The sequence below is a fragment of the Lissotriton vulgaris genome, chromosome 3_1 (assembly GCF_964263255.1).
Source record: "Lissotriton vulgaris chromosome 3_1, aLisVul1.2, whole genome shotgun sequence".
Taxonomy (NCBI): Eukaryota; Metazoa; Chordata; class Amphibia; order Caudata; family Salamandridae; genus Lissotriton; species Lissotriton vulgaris.
The window spans coordinates 1,040,987,435-1,041,011,983 of NC_141689.1; the positions used below are offsets into that span (position 1 = coordinate 1,040,987,435).

The 24,549-nt window shown below is 41.5% G+C and overlaps 1 protein-coding gene across 1 annotated transcript in view; it reads right to left on the minus strand.

Moving 5' to 3' along the window:
- The window catches only part of FOCAD (focadhesin), a 1,219,893-nt gene that overhangs the window by 437,229 nt on the left and 758,115 nt on the right, over window positions 1–24,549 (minus strand). The window contains exons 24-25 of the mRNA XM_086961452.1: window positions 10,253–10,345; window positions 8,772–8,860 (exon numbers count right to left, since the gene is read on the minus strand). Coding sequence (XP_086817578.1) covers window positions 8,772–8,860; window positions 10,253–10,345 — 182 coding nt within the window. The remainder of the gene's footprint in view (window positions 1–8,771; window positions 8,861–10,252; window positions 10,346–24,549) is intronic.

Sequence of the window (24,549 nt, forward strand, 5' to 3'; positions counted from 1 at the left end):
TCTATGTAGCTAACGCAACGTCATCCCGGCAACCACGATGCCGACGAAGAACACGGAGTTGACCAACGCCACCTTCCGACACGCAGGGGTACTGCTGATGAAAAATTTTACGGATCCAGTCTGAGGCCTGGGGGTAATTCTAAGGTAAGGAATCTATAACTAACTGTTTCTTTCAGATGTGTGATTTATATTATTTAATATAGTAATGATTTTGATGAGTTTTCATGTAGGCCTTGACTGCTTCTTTACCCCTTTTCTTGAACAAGCCGAATCTCGCTGAAGCAGTCATTTTAGACGCTATGAGAACTTTTCTGAGTGTTTCTTTTCTTGCTTATGAACAGTGGGCCTTTTCTGTTTTAGCAACACTTTTGACAGAAATGTATCAATACAGTTGCAAACTCAGAGAAAGCGTCTGGGAACGGACAGTGCATAAAATAAATTACTTAACTTCTGAGGAAAGGATGCAGATGATAAAGTTGTTAGCCCACTGAGGACAACCAATGGAAATCGTATGATTAAACTGATACTTTGTGGGCGTAAACTGAGAACTTTGGAAGTATAATTGCCCCCACGGAAGAGGAGTCGGAGCTAGCTATCAGTTTCAATTTCCCTGCCTGGCATGCTGTCGGAAGGAACTGTGATTACCTATGCCAATCCAATTTTGAACTGAACTTCCAAACTGACTCAACCTGTACTTTACCAGCTGTTAAAGTGTACATAACTCTTCGGCTAGAGAGTTATGGACTCCTTACGTTTTACCTCTGCATAATTGGTTTGTATTACCTAAATGCCTAACTTGATCCTCCTATGTACTCATATGTTTATTCTAATGAATCTGTATGATATTGTTGCCTAAGTGTACTAAATGGATTCTAAATAATAAAAGCTTAAATTAAATTTGTGTTTCATGAATATTTAAATTGAGGGTTAGATAAACGATATACATGAGCAATTTCATCCTTTTGAGTCATTCTTAAAGTGAAATCTTTTGTTGATCATTTGTTAATTAAGGTTACATGACATATTTAAGGGTATGCATGAATTTGGCATTTTCTTATTTCAGGTCCTCAAAGATTTGCCATATATTCTCTTGAGAGGAAATAGATTGGACATTACTAAGAAAATGAAAGTAATGTAGGTGTAGAAATGTATAGCTTTCCCCTGGATCAAACCTAAATGGGAAGTGTTTATGTCCTGTGTGTTGACCATCCAAGTGCATTAATGGTTTTATGGGCTTCAGTGTCTGTTGGTGTAATGGGTTAGGGTATCTGAGGGACTGACGTGAACTTATAATTATAATAAGGACTAACCAGTTTAGCCTCAGGGATACTGGGAAACTGTTTGTCTGTACATTCGAAATGGGGGTAATTATCAGAGAAGGACCAGTAATCCATACAGCAACATGCAGCTGGTAGGGATGCTGCTGAAAGACTAAAAGGAAAGCAAAAGGGCAAGAATGGCAATTGATGACATAAGCAGGAGCCGCGCACTATTTTATTTATTTGTTTATTTATTCTTATTTGTTTTTTAAAGACATGGCTATTGCCTACTACTGAATAAATACACAACATGAAGGGGTAGGGAAGTGGAAGAACAATCAAAACTGGCAACCTGAGAAGAAACTACATCAACTTTAAAATTCCCAGAATCCATGTACTCCTGCTTGGCCGAAGTAAGCCATTATTTTCACTTGGCTTCACGCTCAGAACCCATCACAAGGTCAGATGAGCACCAGGCATGCAAGCTCTAGTAGGGTTATGACTCAAAGTCCAGTCTGACTGGCATCCTACATATTCAAAGGTGAAAGATGAAGGACCTGGTAGATTTCTGTTCTGACAACACAAAAGCAAATCAACCTGCATTATATGTTACCCTGCTGTCTTCACACCTCCAAGCGGGCCCAATACTAGATCCTAGAAACCCCTGTTCTTTAGAATTTCCTTCCAGAACAATTTCCACTTTCATTATTAGTAGCAAAGGACATATCAGAGTAAAATAATAAAGAAAGTGGTGAAAGGAGACTTAGCTTTCTTCTATTTGTGAAAAACATTGTATGTCCCCACAAGTTAACTTTCCTTCTGATCTCCTACGTCTGGTCCACTCCTACTCTACCCTCCATTACCGACTCCCCCTCTTTAAACTTGCTGTCAGCTCTAGCATGACGCCTTTGAGCTAAAACAATAGCAGCCGAAAGGTGTAATTTCCTGTGCTAGACAACTCCTAATTCAACCACCTGAATGGCAGCTCCAGCCAGCAGAGTGTGTTGATTGAATCTATTGGATACTTCTGCTTGGGCCTGCCCTCGGACAACAGAGCGTTTGCCTGCCTCTTCTTCAACCACAAACTCTGGCACCCATTAGTACTTTAAGGCTGGTCTCAATGTCTCTGGTTAGCCTCATTGACTCTTGGCACTTGGCCAAATACAGCTGATCATTCACATTGCAAAAATATGACCCTCAATCTGCCTTTACCATCGTCAGAAAATGAAAGTATGATGAGCCCTGCCAGCCAGCAAAAATCAAACTACTGTCAACAACATTAAGGCTGGTCTCAATGTCTGGCTAGTCTTGCTGAATCCTTGGTAATTGGTCCCATTTTGCTAACTCTTCCAATTGAGAGACATGGCCTGCAATCTACTTTAACTAGCATTAGAAGATGAAAGTATGCAGGATCCTGCCAGCCAGGAACATTGAACTACATCCTACCTAGTTAATGATGATTGCAGTGTCTCGTGCAAACCGGGCTCATTACTGGGCAATTGTTCTGGTCCTGCTGAACCTTAATATGCAGAGATATTGCCTACAACCGGGCACTATTAGCATTTGAAGATCACATACACTGGCCATTGGCCAGTATTAACTTCACTCACCCCTTGCTTTGATCAGAAAGGTCTTGGTGGCATGGGAATCAATTTGTGCAGTTGTCAGAACTCCTAATTCAAACCACTCTGAATGCCAGCTCCGGACAGCCAGTCTGCCATTTAGAAGAGCAACCATTTTTCACTTGTAGTAGTGTTTTGTTGAATGTGTATGTTGCTTGCTACTCCTGTGGGGGAAACTGAAGCCTTTAACCACCCAGATAACAAACTACACCATGTGGGGTATGTGATTGTGAGGGCGATTTTGCTTAGAGTTTGTATGGGAAGTGTTTTTATGCTGTGCATAATGAACACTGAGGTATGGATATGATATTCTGGGATGCAACACCTGGCAGTCTGAAGGTTGAGATTATGTGAGAGATAGACACGCAAATTATAATAAGAACTAACCAGCTTAGTCACACAGCCAGCTACATACTATGTGTCTGTATATCAAAATGGGGGTGTAATCATAGAAGGGTCAGTAATTCGTATGGCTAAATGCACGTGCAATAGATGCTGTTTAATGACAAAAAGGATACCAAAAGGGAAAGGATAGGAATTTGTAACATTAGTAATAGGCATGCACCATTGTATGTATTATTTATTTACTTAAGCAGATACTGCCTAATGCTGGAAAAACACTCCCCACAAAAGAGGAAGGAAAACCCTGAACTGTCAAAGCTGGCAAGTAGAATAGAAACTACAAAAACTTTAAAAAGGCACTTTTTTCATCTATCCCTAATATGATGAAGGAAGACAACATTTAGACCAGGGTCTCATGCCCCAAGCCCCTCTCCAACTCCAGTGGAGCAAGCCCTAGTCTGGTTGTGACTCAGACCCCAGCCAGATTGGTACATGCAAGGGTGGGAGAAGAAGGGATCGGCAGACTGCTGCCCTGAGAGAGCTAGTGAGGATAAGCCTGTCTCGTGTTAGCTTCTTTCTTCCACCCTCCACGTGAGCCCAATACTTTTCTTAGAACCCAGAGACTCCTGTTCTTTCTAGTTTTCCTAAGGAGGCATCGTCCTGACCTTCCAAAACAACTTTCACTTTCATTATTAGTAGTGAATTACGTTTCAAATTAAAAAAGAGAAAATGTGATGAAATAAATGTCCTGCTCATGGCTTATTCTTTCTAAGCACTGACCTTTAAGTCACTGGTACCAAATCTATTTTTCCATGTTGGGTATCAAAAAGATTCAGCAAGTGAAGAAATAGTACCTCGTTGCTCATTAAGGGATTAAGCACCGAAGTAGAAAATGTCCTCTATGGGAGTATATTAAGAGAACTGCAGTAATTAAGAGTGGTTTGCAACTCCTCATTTACAACACTATTTGGCGAAATATCAAAACATCTTGCATCTTGCAATTTGTGTTCACAGTGGTCAGGATTGCATGGGTTGGCTCTGGAAGCAGAAGAGAGGGCAACCCCAAATACAGAGGAACCTTCGCTGTTAGGCAAGTGATGGCATTGGAACTTACTGAGGGATCCCAAGCCTTGACAACATTAAAATGTAGAGACAGATGTTTAGCTAATTTCAGCTAAGTGGAATGAAAAAGTGGGGGTTGTGTATTTATGATCGGGTATAGAGGACATAACAATGTGGTAACATACACTGTTTTTATGGATAAGGGCTTGGCTCCTTCTATGATACTGAGCATTAAGACAATCTTGCTTTCAAAAGAAATCTTTTCTGAGAATAAGAACATTCTGGTTAGTGAGATGGGCATGAAGGTAAAAGAAAGTTCACCATATGTGAAGAGGAGGTCTGTGGATAACACCATACCAATAACAGCTAATATTCTGAGAAGGAAAGAGGCAGCCAGGCCAGTGTGTTCTTCCAAATTAGTAGAAATTCTACCTAAAATGGTCTTTTTAGTGTTATTTTCCTTTAGGGTTGTGAATAGACTGAAAAAGAATAGCTGATATAGGTGCAGAAAAGGTTGGAAATTTGGTATTTATGTAAGAGCAAAACTAATAAGAGGGGAAGGAGGTGGTTGTAGGAATGGATTAACTTGGAGTAAGACATTTGTGCACTGTAAGGACAAAGAATGAATACAGTATGAACAGAGGTCAGAGAGGTGGGAATTTCTTAATTCCCACGTATGGAAAGAAATAAGTAGAAAGAGGTTTTGGGCTGCAATGGGAGAAATTTACTGTTCACTTATAAAGATTAGGGGCCATCGCAACGGGGTAACAGGATTGGCTTGCCGCTCAAGGAAATTATGGACATGAGGTGTCCAGGACATTTAGAGTTTAGTAGTGGAGTGAAGAATACATGACTTGCATTCCGCAACACACTACCAACCCCACAGATTACTCATCTTTATATTAATTCCCCAGGCATCAAACTAGATCCAGAAACATTATAGCAGTACCTCTATAACTCGTCAGGTGGCACTGTGTGGATTCGCCCTGATGCCATTCCGCTCCAGAAATGACATGTTAAGCCAATGTAGGTGCCATTCCTGCGCACTGACAACAGTTGCTTTCGAGCCTGTCCATGCCTCCAGAAGCAGAGACCCAACATCCACTTGGCTTCTACCAGTATGCAGATTCTTAAACTTGGGATCCTTTTAAATGGACACAGCTCAGTTCATAGGGCAGGGAGGATAGGTAGGTCTATGAGGAATCTGCGGTTCGATATAATCTCTATTAGAAATATCTTGTTCTATTGATAGAGACTTCAAAGTGCAGATTCCTCCCCTTTTGAATAGATCTCAAAGCAATACCTATTCATGGGTGGGTCTGTGAATTGGCTCAAACCAAAAAGGCCTGTAGGACCAACCGGGTGAAATGCCCTTCGCGGCGAACCTAGCTGTTGAGACAGTAGTGCTTCATTAAATCATGGCGAGACTCCCATGTAGCCACCTGACAGATGTCCAGGAAGGAACTCAATGGTAGCAGCCTTGGCTCTTGTGGAATAAGCCCTTAACACTTGCGAGCTGCTTCTTGACTAATGCTTAGCAGCCCTTGATGCTGGATGTGCTCCAGTGAGAGATGGTCTTTTCTGCATAGCTTTGCCCTTCTTCACTCCTGTGAACTCCACAAAGAGCTAATCCTCCACTCAATGTTCTCTGGGACAATCAATGTAGAAGTTCAGCGCTCTTTTGGGGTCTAAGAGAGTCTCTCCTATTCCTTAGATGAGGAGGTAATGGATTGACTAAAATGGATAGGCCTCACTACTTTTGGAAGGAATAATGCCCAAGCTTGCAGGACAAGTTTGTCTGAGAAGACGATGTGTATGGCGGGTCGATACAAAGAGCTTGAAGCTCCCTCACCAGCTGTACTGATGTAATGGCAACAAGGAATATTGCCTTGAGGGTGAGAAACCATGAAGGGCAGCTGTGCAGTGGCTCAAAGGGAGTACATAACAAATATGCGAGAGCCAGGTTAAGATCCCACTACATCAAACACACAAAAGGTTTTGGGAGAAATGCCAGCAATTTGTCTAACCACTGACAATGACTTAGGGTAACATCCCAACTGATCATTCTTTTGCTCACCATGCTATCTTAGTTTAGACCCAGCCTTATGAAAATCAGCCTGAACCTCCCATCACCTTCTGTGTTTGATGTACCAACCTAAGTGACAAGGGTGTGCAAAGTTGTGTGTCCCGTGCTTACTGTGCCACAGGAACCAAGTTATCCCTGGCTGATGTGCCCTTATCAGGGCAAGACCAGTCCTAGGTTTGCTGTGTTTCAGTTCAGTGAGGACCTGGCTTGGCAATTCGGGCTGAACTGTTCACATGATGACCAGAGTCGAGACTGATTTATGTGTGGTAGGGTCCAAACTAAGTGGCATGGTGAGCAAAAGAATGATGCGTTGGGATGCTACCCAAAGCAAGTACCAGTGGTTTGAAAAATTGCAAGCATTCCTCTCATCACCTTTTGTGTGTTTAAGATCCCTCCCTCTGCAGCATAACAAATGGAGAAGGAGGAAACAAATGTAGGAGTCCATTAAAAAATGCATCACAGCTGGTGGTTTGAATAATGAAGGCTGGTCTGCCAACTGTAAGAAGGCCGAAACAATAGAAAGATACCCTTTAACTGTGCCCAAAACAAGGCCTTGCCGGGCGAGGACAAAAAAAAAACCAACAAAACATGAGATAACCTGGCCTGGATGGGGCCTAACTGCTCTGTGCCACACTAACCCACAAATTAATTCCAACAAGTGCATACAGTTTTCGTTGAGGGATGCTGGCTGCCGAGATGTCATCATCCACTTCTGGTGGAAGGGTGAAGGTGTTCAGCTGTAGCCACTAAATCTACAAGCATGAAGGTGGAGGTTTTGGAGGTCCGAGTGCAGGACACTGCGCCATTGCTGCAACAGCAGAAAATCCCAGATGGGCAGCCAGATTGGAGGACAGTTTTTGATCTCCAGGAGCTCTAGACACCATACTCTCCGCACCCAAACTGGTGCTACTAAGATGACTTGTGCCTATACTGGCCTGATATTCTTCAGAACTCGGGCTGGAGAGGTATCGGATGGAGGCATACAATAGCCTGAGTCCCATTGTAGGTAGAACACGATTCAAAGATGAAGCACCTTGGGAACTCCAACACAGAGAACTGCTGATATTGCGCATTCTAAGCAGTGGCGAAGAGATCGAGCCAATGCTCTCCATATGCATGGAAGAGATATCTGCCAACTACGGGAGTAACTACCATTCGTGATCTGCTTGACGTCAACAGCCAAGTTTGTCTGCCCTGTAGTAAAGCAACAACAACATGGCCGCCGTCCACACCAGAGTTACCAGACCCCACCAGACTCTCAATTCTTGCTGGATCTTGTTCCATCTCTGCAGCAAATGTATTGGTTTCTAAGACCCATTCAAGGTCCACAGCAGAAGGCAGAAAGACAGTGAGAATCTTCTGAAACTTGGGACATAGAGGTTGGAGCACATGTGGAGGTTAGGGCTATGAGGAAAGCACTGGCATCATGGGTACTCCCAGGAGCCCCTGAGAAGGTTGTGATCTTGAGGGGATGGCATGAGAACAAGGTTCTGGGGGTTTGAGTCATGATACGAGTTGAACCCCACAAAAAATGTGTCCAACCTACTATATGACCTGGGGGAATAAAAGGAAAGCACATTTTGTTTTCCCTCCTACCATCAATCATATCAGGATACCAATTAAATCTGATGTGTTGTTAGTTTGTTTTCAGAGACCTTCATAGAGGGGTGTCTATAGAGTATCCAGACATCATACATTTGAAATCTCCTGTTCACATCATAGGAGTCCCCAACCAAAGCAGTAACGCCTCCAACTAGACTTCCGCGAGATGGGATTTTAGGCATACCCACAACATTTTGGGCGTAAACATTCAAGAAAAGTTGACCCTTAGGCACTAGACACCCCAGATCATCAAATACTATACCTCTGTATCTTGACACTGTGCCCTACATGTAATGCTCTTGTTAAGCAACATATATATATATATTGTTTTAAATACATCTCCCTTGAGGAAGAGTATGACGAGAACATCTCTTCTATTTCTTCACCATGCTAGTATGCTCTTGTGTGGTGAGATGTATCTGCTGCACGAATGTATCACATGGCACAACACAATCATGATTTGTAGCTGGATATTAGGAGGACCGGAGGAACGATGGGTTATCTAAAGTCCATGGTGATGTTGCTGGATACACCCTCTTGCACTCAGGTGATATTTAATTTGTTTTAGTGGGTAATCTGATGCATCAGCTGGGGCTTATCACTTGTAGATAAAAATAGGAAGCAAAACAATCTTTGTCCCTTTACCCTGTTCCCACTGAACCACTGATAGTAAAGGCCATTTCTGTTAATTTTCTTCTCACACAACAGTTCTCAACACGTCATATTATGCCTGTGACACATTTTAGCATTTCTCCACACCAATGCCCAGGAACAAAAAGCAAATTACCCTGCACTCACCAGAGCCACGCAGTATACTTTTTGTACTGCACCTCTTGAGGATCATCCTTGCCATGTTTCAACTGCATTTCCAGTTCTGCCTGTCTTCCCTGCAATATCGAAGAATAAAGACATCCATCTACTACATACATTTGTATTATGTATACTTATAACCAAGCTCAGCCTAGTGGGACACCATCCTATGGCATTGCGATGCTAAATGTAATTGCACACTCTTCAAGGCAGTTTCTAACACTACCATAGAATCCATCTAAAAGGAGCATAAATAGGAATACTCAGACACTTTTAACAGTGACACATACCTGTGTAATGGCAACCACAAACACGCTGTATGACTGTATGATAAAAGCTGGTGGGAATGGGAAATAAACTAAGCATGGCACATATTAATAGCTTAACTTGCACAGCTTTTCAGGCCTATAAAAAGTGTGTTGGGAAAGTTCTTAACTGGCCCTTGGCAGCAGCTGGCAAACCCCATCCTCAGATGCTAGGATGCACAATGATGAAAAGGGCTATTTGCTGCACATCAGAGCACTATTCCTGTGAGATGGTTTATATAAAAGGCCTGCAAGGACTAAGATTACAAATAAATCCTTATGTATGTTGTTGTGCAATGCCTATCAATGGCACTGGATGAGGCTAGACTGCCCGTTGAAGTTCAGGCAGAGATCAAAAAAGCCAAAGGTGTGAACTATCATTAATAGTAGATGAGAAGTAGGTTATTAACAAATTAACACCTATAACAAGATCAAGGAAATTTGAGATGCCCAATATTAAGCAGGATTAGGACAGCTTTGGAGAATTACTCTTCAATATTTATCAAGCACTCAATAGTGAAAGGAACCAGGATCCTGTGTCGGATTTAAAAACGTAAAGACTGTAATATTCCAAGGAACTGCATTAGGTTGCAGGTCTCTGTCCGAGTGTGGTGTGAATCAGGCATTGGAAGAGAAGAGTGGCAGGAGTCAGGACTTGTCAAAGCACTGGATATGGGATGGGAGAGGAGTTGGCCTAATGGCGAGGGCGGTCGGCCTCGAATCTGGGCAACTAGGTTTGAGTCTCGGCAATGACACTGAACATCCTATGATTCTGGGCAAATTCACTTAATCTCCTCGTGCCTAATGAAAAATGAATGTGTCCTCATGTAACGCAACTGGTGCTATGTAAAGCACTCTGATACCCGATACCTTTGGGTCAAGTTTGCGCTATATAAAAAAAATAAAAAAATTAGAGGGTTTAAACTGATGAGTAAGAAAGGCAGTACAACATAAGTATAAATAAGATTCTTATTCAGGAGTTACACTTGAGAGGGTGCAGAAATTCTCAAAGTGACATACACCAAGTGACAGAAATTGATGGAATGATTTTGTAGACATTGAGAAACAGTAATTAATAGGTAAAAGCAGGTCATTCTGGGGCAACAGTGATTTTTCTACCACATACCAAAAATAAACCAGTGCTGGGCATCAAATTCACAGTACCTGCAGAAGAGCATGGTATGTTCTGCCCATGAACCCAAGCCAGGACTGTGGCAAGAGGATGGAGCGGTGCCATTCTGAAGGCTGGATATTAACCTTCGAGGTAAAAAGAATACATTAGTCAATCCAAAGATATTTGCAGCATTAAAATCCACAAGCAAGCATTCAGAACACTAACAATGTCTCTTACACGTTATCTTTTTTTAAATCGTAGCTCAAGAATTCTGCAAAGAGACTTTGTTTTGTAATAACTATGAAAGAGGTTCATGTAAAGAACAATTCAGCCCTTTCATGTCCAGGATGCACATGAGTTCCTGTGCATTGTAAATAATAAATATTTAAAACCTAGAGGAGCACAAAAGAGGTTTACCAACTAAAGAGAAAGTGCAGTTTTCTTAATAACTGAATATTTCATCAAAACATTGGGTTTCTACGTGGATCACCAATCACATACAAATGGTAAGCAAATGAATACTCATCACATTTTATTAGAAATGCATTTTTTACAGATTGCCCTAAATACTTATGTGCCATTCAGATGTCAAGTTATTTTTGCATTCCCATCAATAGTATTAGCAAACTTTTCGGAAAAGAAAACAACAAAAAGAGAAGCTGATCAACTTTCTCCAACCCTTTGCCAAAACCAGAAATTACTAGGTTGTTTTTAGAACCATGATAATATTGGTCTGATGTTTTAGGTGGTACCTCAATATTTCGCTTCCCAGGTCATAATTTATTTTCCTAAGTTTACAAACAGCGTGCCTTACCTGATCTCTTATTTGTAGTTTTAACCAGCATCATATCATTTGACATAGAAATCTCTGTGGGGTTTTATCTTTTACCAGCTCTGCAGGAGCCCACATAATTCAAAAGTATACAAGCTGTACCTTCTTTTTCCGACTGATATTTCCACATTCTCACAGTATCTGAAGGACATGCTGCTCAAGGCCTTCTTATACAAACCTCTTTACCACCTCACTCCGGCACCAAATACCCCACCTAGAGAAGGCTGACTGTCTTCCTATTTCAGGTCAGAGTGAAGCTCAGCAAGTATGTGCCCTGCGGAGACACTACTGCTCAACAGAGAATCATGAACTTCTTCTCCATTGCAGGGCTGCAAACCAACAACTAAGAACAAGGAAATGAGCATAGATTTACTAACACTTTGATGTGGGTTTGTGTTACTTGTGTAATGCAAACCCGGCACAAAATGTTGTGGTGGTTTGTACTTTCAGACACAAACCAGGATTTGCCATGGAAATTCGGCCAAAGTAGCGCTATGCACTACTTTGCAACTAGGGAACGTTACATGGGTGGTACATGAGCGTTACTTTACAACCACCCGAAGGTTTTGATGCAAATCCCGATCTATTACCAATGGAAGAAGGGGATTTACACAAAAAATGTACAACTGCTCGTGGCAGGCATTACTGCGGAGACCATCATAAAATGTGCTGCGAGATTGGATACGCTCATCAAGCACTGTAAGTTCAATACATTTAATGATGAGGAAGCTATATGCCTCAGAGTAATTAACAAAAGCTTGTCCGATTCATTCAAACGAAGAATGCTGAGAGAAACTCCGATCCTGGACAGAGTTCTCATGGCTGCCAGAGCTGCAGAGAGTGCTGATCGACAAGCTGCTGATATGGAGGCAGGAGGTGCCCAGAATGAGTCAGTCATGAATGAGAAAGGTAAACCAAAGAACAAGGAGAGATACCCAGAGGTGAATTCTCCACAGAAAAAGAAGTTGTGTTTCAAGTGGGGTTTTCATTTCCACACAAAGATAAATGTCCCGCAATTGGGTAGATCTGCAAAGGCTGTGGAAAAGAGAACCATTTTGTGATGGTGTGCAAGGCGAAGGAAATAGTATTGACAGTATAATTTCATCATTTGTGAACTGTAGAATATATAGGTGTGGGAAGCCCAATTTAGGTGGAATGTTTTTGGCTTTATTGGTTCCAAGCCGCAAAAGTTAAAAAATAGGTGGAAGTAAACACCACTGATTTAGGACCTATCAGAGGGAATTCTGTTTGGAAGGTAATTTCAGCCAAAGATAACTTTGAACCACATACCCCGTTACACTGACTGGATGGCCCGGAGCAGTCATAGAGGAATGCTCCATGTAGACAGCTTGTCCCATAGGATGTCTGTGTCCACTCCTTCAAAATACCCAAGAACTATCGTTGGACAACTAAATGTCTATGTAAAGCACAATCCAAAACTTCCCCATCTACGTTTATGTTATGCCCACCTCCAAAAGCAAGTTTGCCTCCGCCACTCCTTTCAAATGATCTAATAATAATAATAATAATGCTAGTTTAGATTTTATCAATTTCTTTTTAGTATCACAAAAAAGTTCTCAATGTGCTATTTCATAAGAGACTGTATTCTTTATTAATCAATCATAATCCAATACATTAATCAAACTACCAGCCAACGCATTTCGCTCTAGTCAAAAAGAAAATCTTCAGGGCTATTCATAGGTCTTAACAGCTTAATAACAACATTTCAGATTTCTGCCTAAAAGCTCATCTTAGTTCAAGATGCCTGTGTATCCACAAAGTTAAATTAGGTCATTAGCAAGAGTCATTATTCAAGCACCATGACAAGTGCAGTTGACATTTAACTTTGAGTCATGTAATTCAAGCATCTTGAATTATAAATTGGACTCTAGATTCTTCAACACAAAATTTGCTTTTGGACAGAAGTCTGGGATTTTGTTATCAGTTCTAGTGAGAATTGTCAATTCTAGTCCAGAAACATCTGGTGTAGCCCTCTGGGAGACCCTAAAAGCCTTGCAGGCTGAAAAAAGGATCAAGATAGGGAAAACAAAAGACTGGATCATCAAATAGCCCACCTCGAGCGGCTGAACATCTGATCCCTGAGTGAGGAGACTAGGCATCAGTTGGCAGCGGCGAAGGTGCGCCTGAAACCACAGTTACTGGATGCAGCAAAGATGGCTTGTACCACTTCACAGCACAGACTTTACGAATATGGTGATAAAACCTGAAAACTGCTCTATTGCCGACCCAATAAAGATATGAAGGCCAGACTCGTACCTAAAAGCCATAGTCTCAAGGGGCACGTGTTATATGAGTCCCAGGAGATTGCGGACATGTTCACTGACTACTTTGAAACACTCTATAGGATCCTGTGCAGTGCATTTCAGGATGGCCACCTAGTACGGAGCTCCGTAGAGCGACGAGGATTACCGCAATGTTTTTTGTGGTCCCAGCTCACATTTCTACTTGAAACGGATTCCTCCATACTTCGGAATATCCAGTGAGTGGATAAATAAATTGATATGGCTTTTTCTCCTCCTCGGCGGTGAGAAATTTAAGGATTCAATATTTCTCACATACTGCTGCCATTTTGTTTTTTCTCCCTGCGACTGAAATGACGTTTCTCTCTTCAGAGACATTATTTTGAAGTGACTTTCTGCATATTTTACGAATCCTGTTTTCTCCAGCTTTTTTAGGGGTTGGTGTTTGCCTTCTCCCTCAATTTTTAATCCAGTGAGGGGCAGTGGTTGTTTAATTTTACGGATTTAATGCAAGTGTAACTTGTGACTGTTGTGCTGTGCAGCCTTTCTCAGAGCAGGACTGATATTCTAGTTGCTCCATAACTCCTTTAACCTTACAAATTTTCTCTGGCTCTTTTCAACAAATGGATAGGAGTAAAAAGATGCTTTTTATTGGCAAAAGTCTACAGTTCATACTTCTGAGACTTCTTCATTTCATACTACTTCTAATTCTTCTCTAAACAACACAGACGAGATGGCACAATCAAATTCTTTGCGAACGGTGGCCTCGCCATCCTCCTCTATCAAACTGCAAAATCCATCTTCAGCTAATAAGTGTCTCAAGCAGGATCCTCCTTCTCTGCCGAAGTCTGCCTCTCCTATATCTTTGGACACTGTTCTTGAAGAGATTTGTGGTCTACGTCCATTTAACAAGGAAACAAATTTGTGTCTCCAAGTCCTGGATACTAAATGTTTGTCTATGGAAGCCCGTATATCTGTGGTGGAACATCACGTTGGATAGGTACAGGACATATCCGCCATGGTCGTTACCTTAGAGAAGGAGGTTCTCCTGCTAAAGAAATCTGTTGAAGATCTTGAAAACAGGAATGGGCGTAGTAAACTTTGCTTATATGGTTTTCTGTAAGGTTTGGAAGGAGATGATCTGGTTAACTTTTTCCCTACTTTTTTCCAATGCTTCTTGACCTTCTTGCAACTTCAAACCTAAGTATCCAGCGTGTTCATAGATTGGGTCCTCGTCTATCCTCGGCTTCTGCTCCTTCGAAGCCACTAGGTGTGATTCTTCTATTTTTTAAATTTACTGACCTTTTACAAATATTGAATGCAGCTAAACTCAAAAAACAACTTGTATGGTCTGACTCTAAACTATTTATCTCACAAGACGTCTCTTCAGCAACAGCAAAACGTCTGAAGAAATTCCTTGATATTCGTCCTGCCCTACGCCCTCTGGGCGCATGATATGGGCTGTTCCATCCATGCCTGTTTTAAGTTACCTTTCAAAACAGAACCTCTACTTCTGAAGATCCGGTAGACCTCAGGAAATGTATTCACTCACACTCCACAACATCGATGGATAGTGCTGGTCCACTGTCCTTCTTCTATGGCTTCTGTACCCTGACTTATTTCTTCCTCATTATGTTTATGCTTGATCTCTGATAATGAATATTGTTAATTTTTTCTCTTGCAGGTGTTGTTAATTTTTGCTTCATAACATGCTATTTTTTCTCTTTGCAGATAGTCTCTTTGCAGGTTGCCTTTATCATTTGTCTCATAATATGTTGACTTTGTCTTTTATGTTTCTCTCTTTCCTCATATTTATGCAGACTCTCTTTTTGAGATTTCTTGTATATCCGTTTCCCACCCGTGTTTTACCGTTCCCCATTGTGGTGCGTTCTCCTTGATTGGACATGTCATCTTCACCTATGTGATGCCACACCTTGTATCCTCTTCATGTTCTCTTCTGAAGGTATGTATTACAGTCGTCAGTCCTCTTTTTTTACTTTATTTGCAGTCATTTATTCTTTTCATGGTTGACTTGTACTGTCTTCTCTTAACGTTCTTTCTTTTACCCTTTTCCTCTCTTTCTTTAACTCCTTTACATCCCTTCTTTTTTCTATTCTATTCTCCTTTCCTTTCTTAGTATTTCATTTCTTCTTGTTTATTAGTGTTGATCGTGTTGCTTTATACAATGATCAGTTTAAGGCACTGTGTGTATGTCATCGTATTATGCAGGGGACTGCCCCTCCTATCTGTCAGAGCTACTCACCCCCTATGCTCCAACACGCCAGCTGAGATCAGGTACCCCACCCCGGGTTTGGTGTGCTTTCCCGCTATCAAGAGAGCTAGGATGGGTGGACGCTCCTTTTGCCTGCAAGCTGCCCAGCACTGGAACAGACTCCCCTTGTGTCTCCGGACGGAGGCCCGGGAGTGCTTTTTTAAGAAAAACTTGAAAACGTATCTCTTCCCCCGGGATAGCTAGTGAGGGAGGTTCCGGGTGTGGCAATCTGTGCAGTTGCACCGCAGTGTGGGGACACACTGGCTGAGTGTAACCATTCGCTTTAGAAATGTGCCTATTATTATTATTATTATTAGTGTTGTATCCTGGAATGTGAAAGGTTTTATTAATCCCATAAAAAGGCAGATAATTCGTTCTCATTTAGCCTCCTATAATCCATATTTAGTTTTGCTACAAGACAATCATTTGACAGAAATGGAGGTTTTAAACCTTAAACGGAGTTAGATTGGTTTAGTCCTGGTTTCTCCTACCTCCAATAAAAAAATGGTGTCATTATTCTTTGTCATAAAAGGTTACATTGTTCTGTTGTTTCTCAAGAAATAGACTCAGAAGGTAGATGGTTATTAGCTAAGTTACTTACTAACACTATTTCTCTGACTGTACTGAATGTTTATGGTCCGACTTAACCACACTATTCCTTTTGGCCTAATATTACAAAACAATGTATCCAATATAAAGATTATTTTTATTGTCTTAGGAGGTGATTGCAACCAGAGTGTGGATCTATTTATAGCCTGCAAATCCCAGACTCAATGTATCCCTCATAAAGCTCATAAGCAATTTCACAACACAATCTCTCAGACAAACCTTATAGATGCCTGGTGTTTATGTAACCAAGCTGTTAAAGAATATTCCCTTTTCCACCCTCCTCATGGCTCTCTTACACAATTAGACTACATCTTTCTCTCTAAACATCTATCTCAGAATCTCATTTCTTCTACAATTGAACCTATTATAATTTCTGATCATGCCCGTGTTATTGCAGACTTTGAGTTGCTTCGGTCGCACCCCAGATCCGCTAGATGGAGGTTCAACAACTTTCTTCTTCCTTTACTGCTTTTGCTGAAGAATTCTTTCTCTTGAATGATGATCCAAATTCATCCCCTTCATTGATTTGGGACACATTAAAGGCTGCTGCTCGCGGTTTCATTATAAATTTTGGGTCTAAGAAAAAGAAGAAATCTTGTGCTCAATATAAGTGCTTATTAGATAACAATAAAGGATTAGAGCATCAATGTTATTCTTCCTCCTCTTGCTCCAATTTGCAAGAGCTGGTTCGTGCAAAATTAGACTTCAACAAATAAACCACTGATAATGCTTCATCTATTCTTCTTCATAGTAGTGCCCGTTATTATGGTGGACAGAATAAAGCTGGCAAGCTTTGGCCAATTACCGCAAAGCTCGTAAAGAACGTGTCTTAATAGATTCCATTCAAACTCCTGAGGGAAAACATACTTTTAAAGAACCGAATATCTTAGATGAATTTGTTACTTTTTTATAAATCCTTGTATACACGGGAATCCCCTGCTTTTGCTTCATTGATTGACGGTTATCTTGCCCAAGTTCCCCCTCCTATCTCTAGAGATCTTGATTTTAACCCTCTTGAGTAAGATATTTCAAGCATAGAAATGTCTAAATCTCTAAATTCACTTAAAAAATAGACAACTCCAGGGCATTCTATATACACTTCTCAAATGTATTACTTCCTAAACCTTTTCCATTATTTTTGTAACACTGAAGGTACTTTTTTAGAAGCTACAATTTGCTTGTTTCATAAGGAAGGTCATGATCCAAAGCTTTATAAGAATTATTGTCCTATATCCTTTGTAAACGTGGATTATAACATTTTTGCTAAATTACTTGCTTTATGTTTTGAACCCCTTTTGCCTATCGTAATCGGTCCATAACAATGCAGCTTTGTTGAAGGCAGATTAACTTCGGATAATTGTCAAATGTTTTTCAATATTCTGAATAAAGCCTTCACTCTTTCTTATTCCCTAGCTGCAGTATCTGTTGATGCGGAGAAGGCTTTAGATAGAGTCGATTGGTCTTTCTTATTCAAAACCCTAAATTGGCATGGCTTTGGCCCCAAATTTATTTCTCTTATTTCGCTACTTTATTCATCCCCTACTGCTTCCGTTTCAATTGAAACTATTGAACCTTTTTTATCACAAATTTGTCAGAATTCTTCTATCTCTGAATTTACTTATGGAGCTTCTCATTTAAAATGATCCCCTTATGCAGATCATATTTTGCTTTTTATTTCCAATCCCGAGACTTCTATTCCCTCTCTATTAAAAGAATTTTCAGTTTTTTCTTTGACTTCTGGCTATAAAATAAATCCAGATAAAACAGAAATTTTGCCCATCACCAAATTCTGTCTTAAACACCATTTTGACTTGTTTTCGTTGGAATAATTCTAACATTAAAAACTTAGGCATCTGGTCTAACAATTCCATTTTAAACTCGGTTAAACTCAACATGAAGGAAGCCCTTGACCCTATTTCAAAAGTTTTTGCATCTTGGAATCCTCTTTTTCTTTCATGGTGGGGTCGTCTTGATTCTGTAAAGATGATGATTACTCTTATTTTATTATACATTCTTTCCATGATTCGTATTCCCTTTGTATATTTAAAAAAATTGATTCCCTTCTCTCTAAATTCTTATGACACGATAAAATACCTAGAAATTCTTCAAAACTTCTTAAAAAACCCAAATCTAATGGAGGAGTAAAATGTCCTGATTTTTGACTCTACCACAGGGCCTTTTCCCTGAAGCAAGCATCCAAATGGCTTCTTACAGACATTACACCTTATCCACCTTTATGGGTTACAAAGGAACAATCTCTTCTTGCTCCTTTTTCTATTAAGGAGATTCTCTCCTTTACTACAAAGACAAACATTACGTCTCTTCCGCTATTTCGTCACACGTGTTCTTTATTAAGACCTCATTGTCAACCAATCAGTTCTACCAGAGAGGGCTTCCTCCAATCTTCTCTTTGGTATAATCGTCTTATTACTATTAAAAATAGACCTTTATAGCGGAAGTCTTGAAGACTTCGAGGTGTCATTTGGGTCTGTGATATATTTGATGGCATGACCCCTTGTTCTTCTCCTCATTTTCAAGCTACTTTTAATTGTCCACATTCTTTCGGGCAAAGATTCTCAACTCTCATGGAGATAATCCTAGATGTCTTTTACTCTTTACCCTCTGATGCTCCCCCATCTACAACGGACCCTCTAATAAGAATTTGCACCTATTTCCAAAGGCCTCCTTGATATATAAATTCCTTTCCACTTCAGATCCTGTTCGTTCTAAAACAAAACTAGAGCTTGCTTGGGAAGCAGATTTGGGTTGTGTATGGAACATTGAATTCTGGAATAAAATGTGGGCAAGATCATTAAAAATTTCTAGATCTGCTACTATTACACTGTTGGACTTGGCCCTTTTTGCAGGATCATCCCTGAACTTTTTGCCTCCCTCCTATATTTTTTCTGACCTGTTGTTGGCTATTTTATGACTCTGGGCACTTTACCACTGCTGATCAGTTCTTAAGTGCATATGCTCTCTCTACTGTAAATTAATGTATGTATTGATTAGTGGTTCCATGATTGGATGTTCGGTTTACTTGTCAGACCCTAGTACAGTGCACTGAGTGTGCCCGGGGCGTGTAAATCCAAATGCTGCTAGTGGGCTTGCAGCACTGGCTGTGCAACCCACAGATCCGGCCTTGTAAAATGTGTCTAAGGTCTGCCATTGCAGAACCTGCATGCAGCCTAGTACTGTCATGCTGACTGGGCAAGTGTACCCACTTGCCAGTCCCTAAACCTTCCCTTGACTTCATATTAGTCACCACTATGGCAGGCCCAGGGGCAGGGTGCATTGTAAGTATAAGGTAGGACAAGCCCTGATGTGTGTGGCATGTCCTAATAGTGAATTACAGCCATTTTCGTTTTTCACTATTGCAAGGCTACCTGTTCTCCATAGGCCAGAATGGGCTGTTGGAATTGTTACATTCTATAATCCTAACAGACTCAGAGAACATGGTAGAAATTCGAGTTTAGTATGCCTGGACTCAGAATAATAAAATACATCTTTTAGTAAAGTTTATTTTAATATTCTGTGTTTGCAAATACCACTTTTAGAAAGTAGGTATTTGCTTGCCTAACTATTTGAGCCGGCCTCTGCTATGTTGTGTATTCCTTGTCTGGGTTTGTGTGTGACAGGACTGGAGAATTCCAGGAGACAGGCTGGGGCTGCCCGGTGGTGAATAGGGAGATCTGCATCTAGATGGGAGGGAGGAGTTACACCTGGGACCTGAATAGGGCTGGGCCTTCCCTCTACAAAGCTGGCTCCACCCCCTGTGGTGTGTCTGATGTCTCTGCCCTGCACACTGAAAGAAGAGAAGGAAGACTGTCAACAAGTGCTCCTGGACTGTACTTGCCTTCCACAATGCTGGCTCCACCTCCTGTGGGGCGTCTGATGTTCCTGCCATGCATAGTGAAAGGAAAGGAGCAGTCTGGTAAACAGAGTGCTCAGGAACTGGTTTGGACTGGGCACAGGCCCCTCTCTCCTCAGAGAACAAAGGATTTTGGGGTATAAGTATTGGGACCCTGATCCCATGAAATTAGATCACTCCTGGAAGTGACAAGATGAAACCTCTGCTGACGAGAAGGAACCTGAAGGAACTGAGGAGAGACTATTCCCAAGCTGAAGTGATGCTTGGGAGATTGGCCTGCAGTGGTTGCCTTGCTGCCAAAGGGAGGAGAAAGACTTTGTGGACTTTTCTTTTCAACTTGTGCAAATATCTCCAAGGGCTTGGAAGAGAGCTTGCCCCCGGACCGAAGTCCCAGGACCAGTGGACTTCCCTAGCCTTTGTGAATTGTTGCTGGAAACAAGTGGCTACAGAGGCAGGGAGCTGTGACCGACTCTCACGACCGGCCCGGTATCCTGTAGGCACCGCACCAAGCCACGTCCGCCTCGAACAACGCAAGCTCTGCGCTCATCAACTCCTTCAACGGGCCATAGCCTGCACCGTGACTGGAAGGACACCGTGACGTGCAACGCCTCGCTACACCGAATTGAACTGGTCTGATCGACGCGGTCACTGCTGCTGACTTCGAGACCTGTGATCGTACCGGAGTTGGGCACCGCCTCGCACGCTTCGCAACGCACCGCCCGACTCGCACCGCTATCCGGAATGACCGACTCCAGCTCCCGAACTCTGGCTCTGTCGCCGCGCCGTAAAGCTGGAAGCACCGCAACAAGCAACGTCCGCCACTAACAATGCAAGCTCACCGACTCCGTCTCAACGCCGTCAACGAGCCGTAGCTTGCACCGCGACTGGAAGGACACCGTGACCTGCAACGCTTTCTTTTTTATACACTGCGACGAACCCCGGGACCGGCTCGCACATCCGTGCCGGCCGCCTCACGGAAAAGGTACTGTGACTGAGTCTGTCGACATTTGAGTAAGCCCGGACCGCCGCGGTCCACTGGATTTGTTAGACTCTGTGTTCTTTTCAGCAACGCTGTAGCTGGACAAGGCTACTGACTCGCACAGAACCTTGAATTAAGCCTTTTTAAACCTGAACTCTTGAAATTTGATAGTACTGTGGATTCTTTTTGTTGTTTATTGGTCTTGTGGTAACTCTATATAAAGTATAACTTATTTTTGATGTAAAACCTGTGTGGTGTCCATTTGTAGTGTTGTCACTGGGTTACTGTATGTGGTCACAACTGCTTAACTTACATCGCCTTTGAAATAAGCCTTATTTTGAGAGAGTAATTCCCTTGCCCTGACTAGAGGAGAGGCTCCCTCACAAGTACCTACCTGTGCCAACCAGAGACCCCTAATTCTAACATACACAATCTATGTTTTTTCTTTATCATAGATTGTATTTCACTTCCCTATCAATAGCCAAGTTTACACACAATACAGATAACTCTTGCTGGTCTGTAAACCTCTTCAGCTGATTTGTTACATCTTTTATTTTCCTGTCCCAATATAGCCTCCTTTTGGTTAGATGTATGGTCTCATATTCAAAATCTTTAATATACACATACCCCTGGCTAATAATATAATTTTTGCAGGTAGTTTATCAGATTCTATACGCTGGATAGTACGATACCAACCCTGTCCAATGACCCAGAAATGGCAATAAAGCAATACCAAGATTGGCTGGATCAAGCCATTAGTAAATTAGTACCGATCAAACTTATATCTAGGAACAGGAATTCCCCTTCAGCACCTTGGTATTCTGAGGAATTAAGAAAACATAAACAACTCTGTAGAAACAGAGAAAGGCACTGGAGGAAAAATTATGATGATGAAAGTAAAAAAATTTATAAGGAGCTCTTATCTCAGTACAAATCTCTGATTATGGAGGCCCAAAAAAAGCATTTCAGTGAGCAAATTGAGAGTGCAAAAAACTCCAATAAAAGGCTTTATGAGATAACCAAGCAGTTGGCAGGAAATGTCCCTGACCTTAATCCCCCGACCTCACAAATTTTCTGTGATTCCCTAGCATCATTCTTTTTCACAAAAGTGAATGATATTTATTCCGCGTTCACCTCTTCTGCAACTCATAGCTCCAACGATATAAATACGCCACCTATTTGTAACACACTCTTACAGTTTGTGGAAACCTCAGAGACCCAAGTTAGAGACATTATAAGCTCTATTAAATCGGGTTCAGCATTGGATCCATGCCCCTTGAAAACTTTGCTCCCTATCATGGACATTTTGATTCCAGTTATAACACAAATCTGTAACCTAATGTCCAGTACTGGAACCTATCCTAGCCCGTTAAAAAAAACTCTTCTGAAGCCCCTTTTGAAAAAATCTGGCCTAGATAAAACAGAGCTAAAAAACTACAGACCTATCGCCAACCTTCCTTTTCTGGCTAAAGTGGCAGAAAAGGCTATGAATTCCCAACTTGCAGCTTTTATCGAGAAATACCACCTTCTCGACGAAACCCAATTTGGGTTTTGCAAGTTCCACGGAACAGAAACGGCTCTAATCAAGGCTGCGGATGACATTAGAGTCATCCGAGACCAAGGAGGCTCAGCACTGCTGGTGCTATTGGACCTCTCGGCAGCCTTCGACACGGTCGACCATCAGACCCTGGTCGACCGTGTTGAGAAGATGGGCGTGCAGGGCCTAGCCAAGGACCTACTGACGTCATTTCTGATGGAAAGATCACAAGCAGTGACGCTAGGACCATTTGAATCAGCTGCTTTGTCCTTGCCGTGTGGGGTACCGCAAGGTTCATCCCTAAGTCCGACACTATTTAACATCTATGTGTCGGACCTAGCTAAAACCATCAAAGCCCATGGGATGAACCTTACCTCATATGCGGATGACACTCAGCTGATTCTAACCATCAAAAATGATGGAGAAACAGTGGCGGAGAGTTTTAAAACAGGTATGCTGGCAATCGGACAATGGATGTCGGCAAACTGTTTAAAACTGAACTCCGAAAAAACAGAGGTGGTAACCTTTGGACATCTCGGTCCCTGTTGGTCCCCAGTGTGGTGGCCAGCATCTTTCGGAACCTTGCCGACACCAACCCCCAAGGTGAGGAACTTGGGTGTTATCTTCGATAACGACCTGAATTTCACGGCTTATGCTAATCAGACAGCCACCACTGCCTTCTATAAACTACGACTGGTAAAAAAAGATCCTTCCCTTTCTCCCAAAAAACGTAGGCAAGACACTGGTAAGCGCGCTAGTCCTGTCTGCGTTAGATTATTGCAATGGCTTGTTAGCCAATGCCCAAATTAGGGTCATTAAGAAAATGCAGACAGTGCAGAACGCAGCTGCCAGACTTCTTTCGGGAATTCCCAGATACAAATCTATAGCCAGCACCATTAGAAGCTATCACTGGCTCCCCATCAGGAACAGAGTTAAATTTAAGACTTTGTGCCAAGTTTATAAATCACTGCACCAACAAGCACCCCAATTCTTGAGAGACCAGCTTATCCCATACAATCCTTCCCGACCTCTCCGTTCAGCCAACTCGAACGACTTGGTGGTGCCCCGTACTAAACTGGTCACTTGGGGAGATCGTCGTTTTCTGGTTGCTGCCCCGAAATTGTGGAACACACTCCCCCAATCTATCAGAACAAGCCCAAACCTCTTGTCATTTAGAAAGCAATTGAAAACTTGGTTGTTCAACCTTTAAAAGTATAAAGCCCAGTATAGGAGAAGTCTGCAATAGTAATAGCGCCGAGACGCCTGCGGGTAATTGTTCGCGCTTTATTAAATATCAAAAATAAATAGATAAATAAATACCCTCACTTGAGAAAGGCCTATTTGATCTTATGTTAGCTTTATCTTTTCAACAAATTACATCTAACTGGAAATATTCAACTAAACTCTCAGTCAAGTTATGGTGGAATATTGTTTGTCATCATAATCGACTAGATATTGCTTTTGCCTCCTCATATAATCCAACTGTTAACAGAGATTTATATTGGTTACCATTAATTAACTATTTGAACAAGGTTGAACAAGGTTGCAGAAAAGTAAATTGTTTCTTCTAAAAGTCCTGAAAATGTTAAACATCCGTAAATTGTTGTTTCTCTACCTTTTTACTCTAGATTATTCTTTTATTATTATACTACTTTTTGATAAGTTAATCTCTTCTTCATTTATCACTAATATGTAATATTACTCGATCTTCAGTTCCTGAATTATATTATACTCTTTATCCCCTCCCTCCCTCCCTCCTTCTAAATATGTAAAATTGTAAGCAGCTTTCAACTCTGCCTAATTTTGGCTTTCATATCTGTTGTTACTTCTTTTAAGATAATCTGTATGGCTCTCTTTTGTAATTTATTTCGTTTAAATAAAGCTTTTCAAACATGAAACACTCTATAGGTCCTGACCACCCAGGAATCTGGAACTACAGCACCGACAGCGCAGGATCTAATATTCTCAAAACTGTATGCCTCTGAC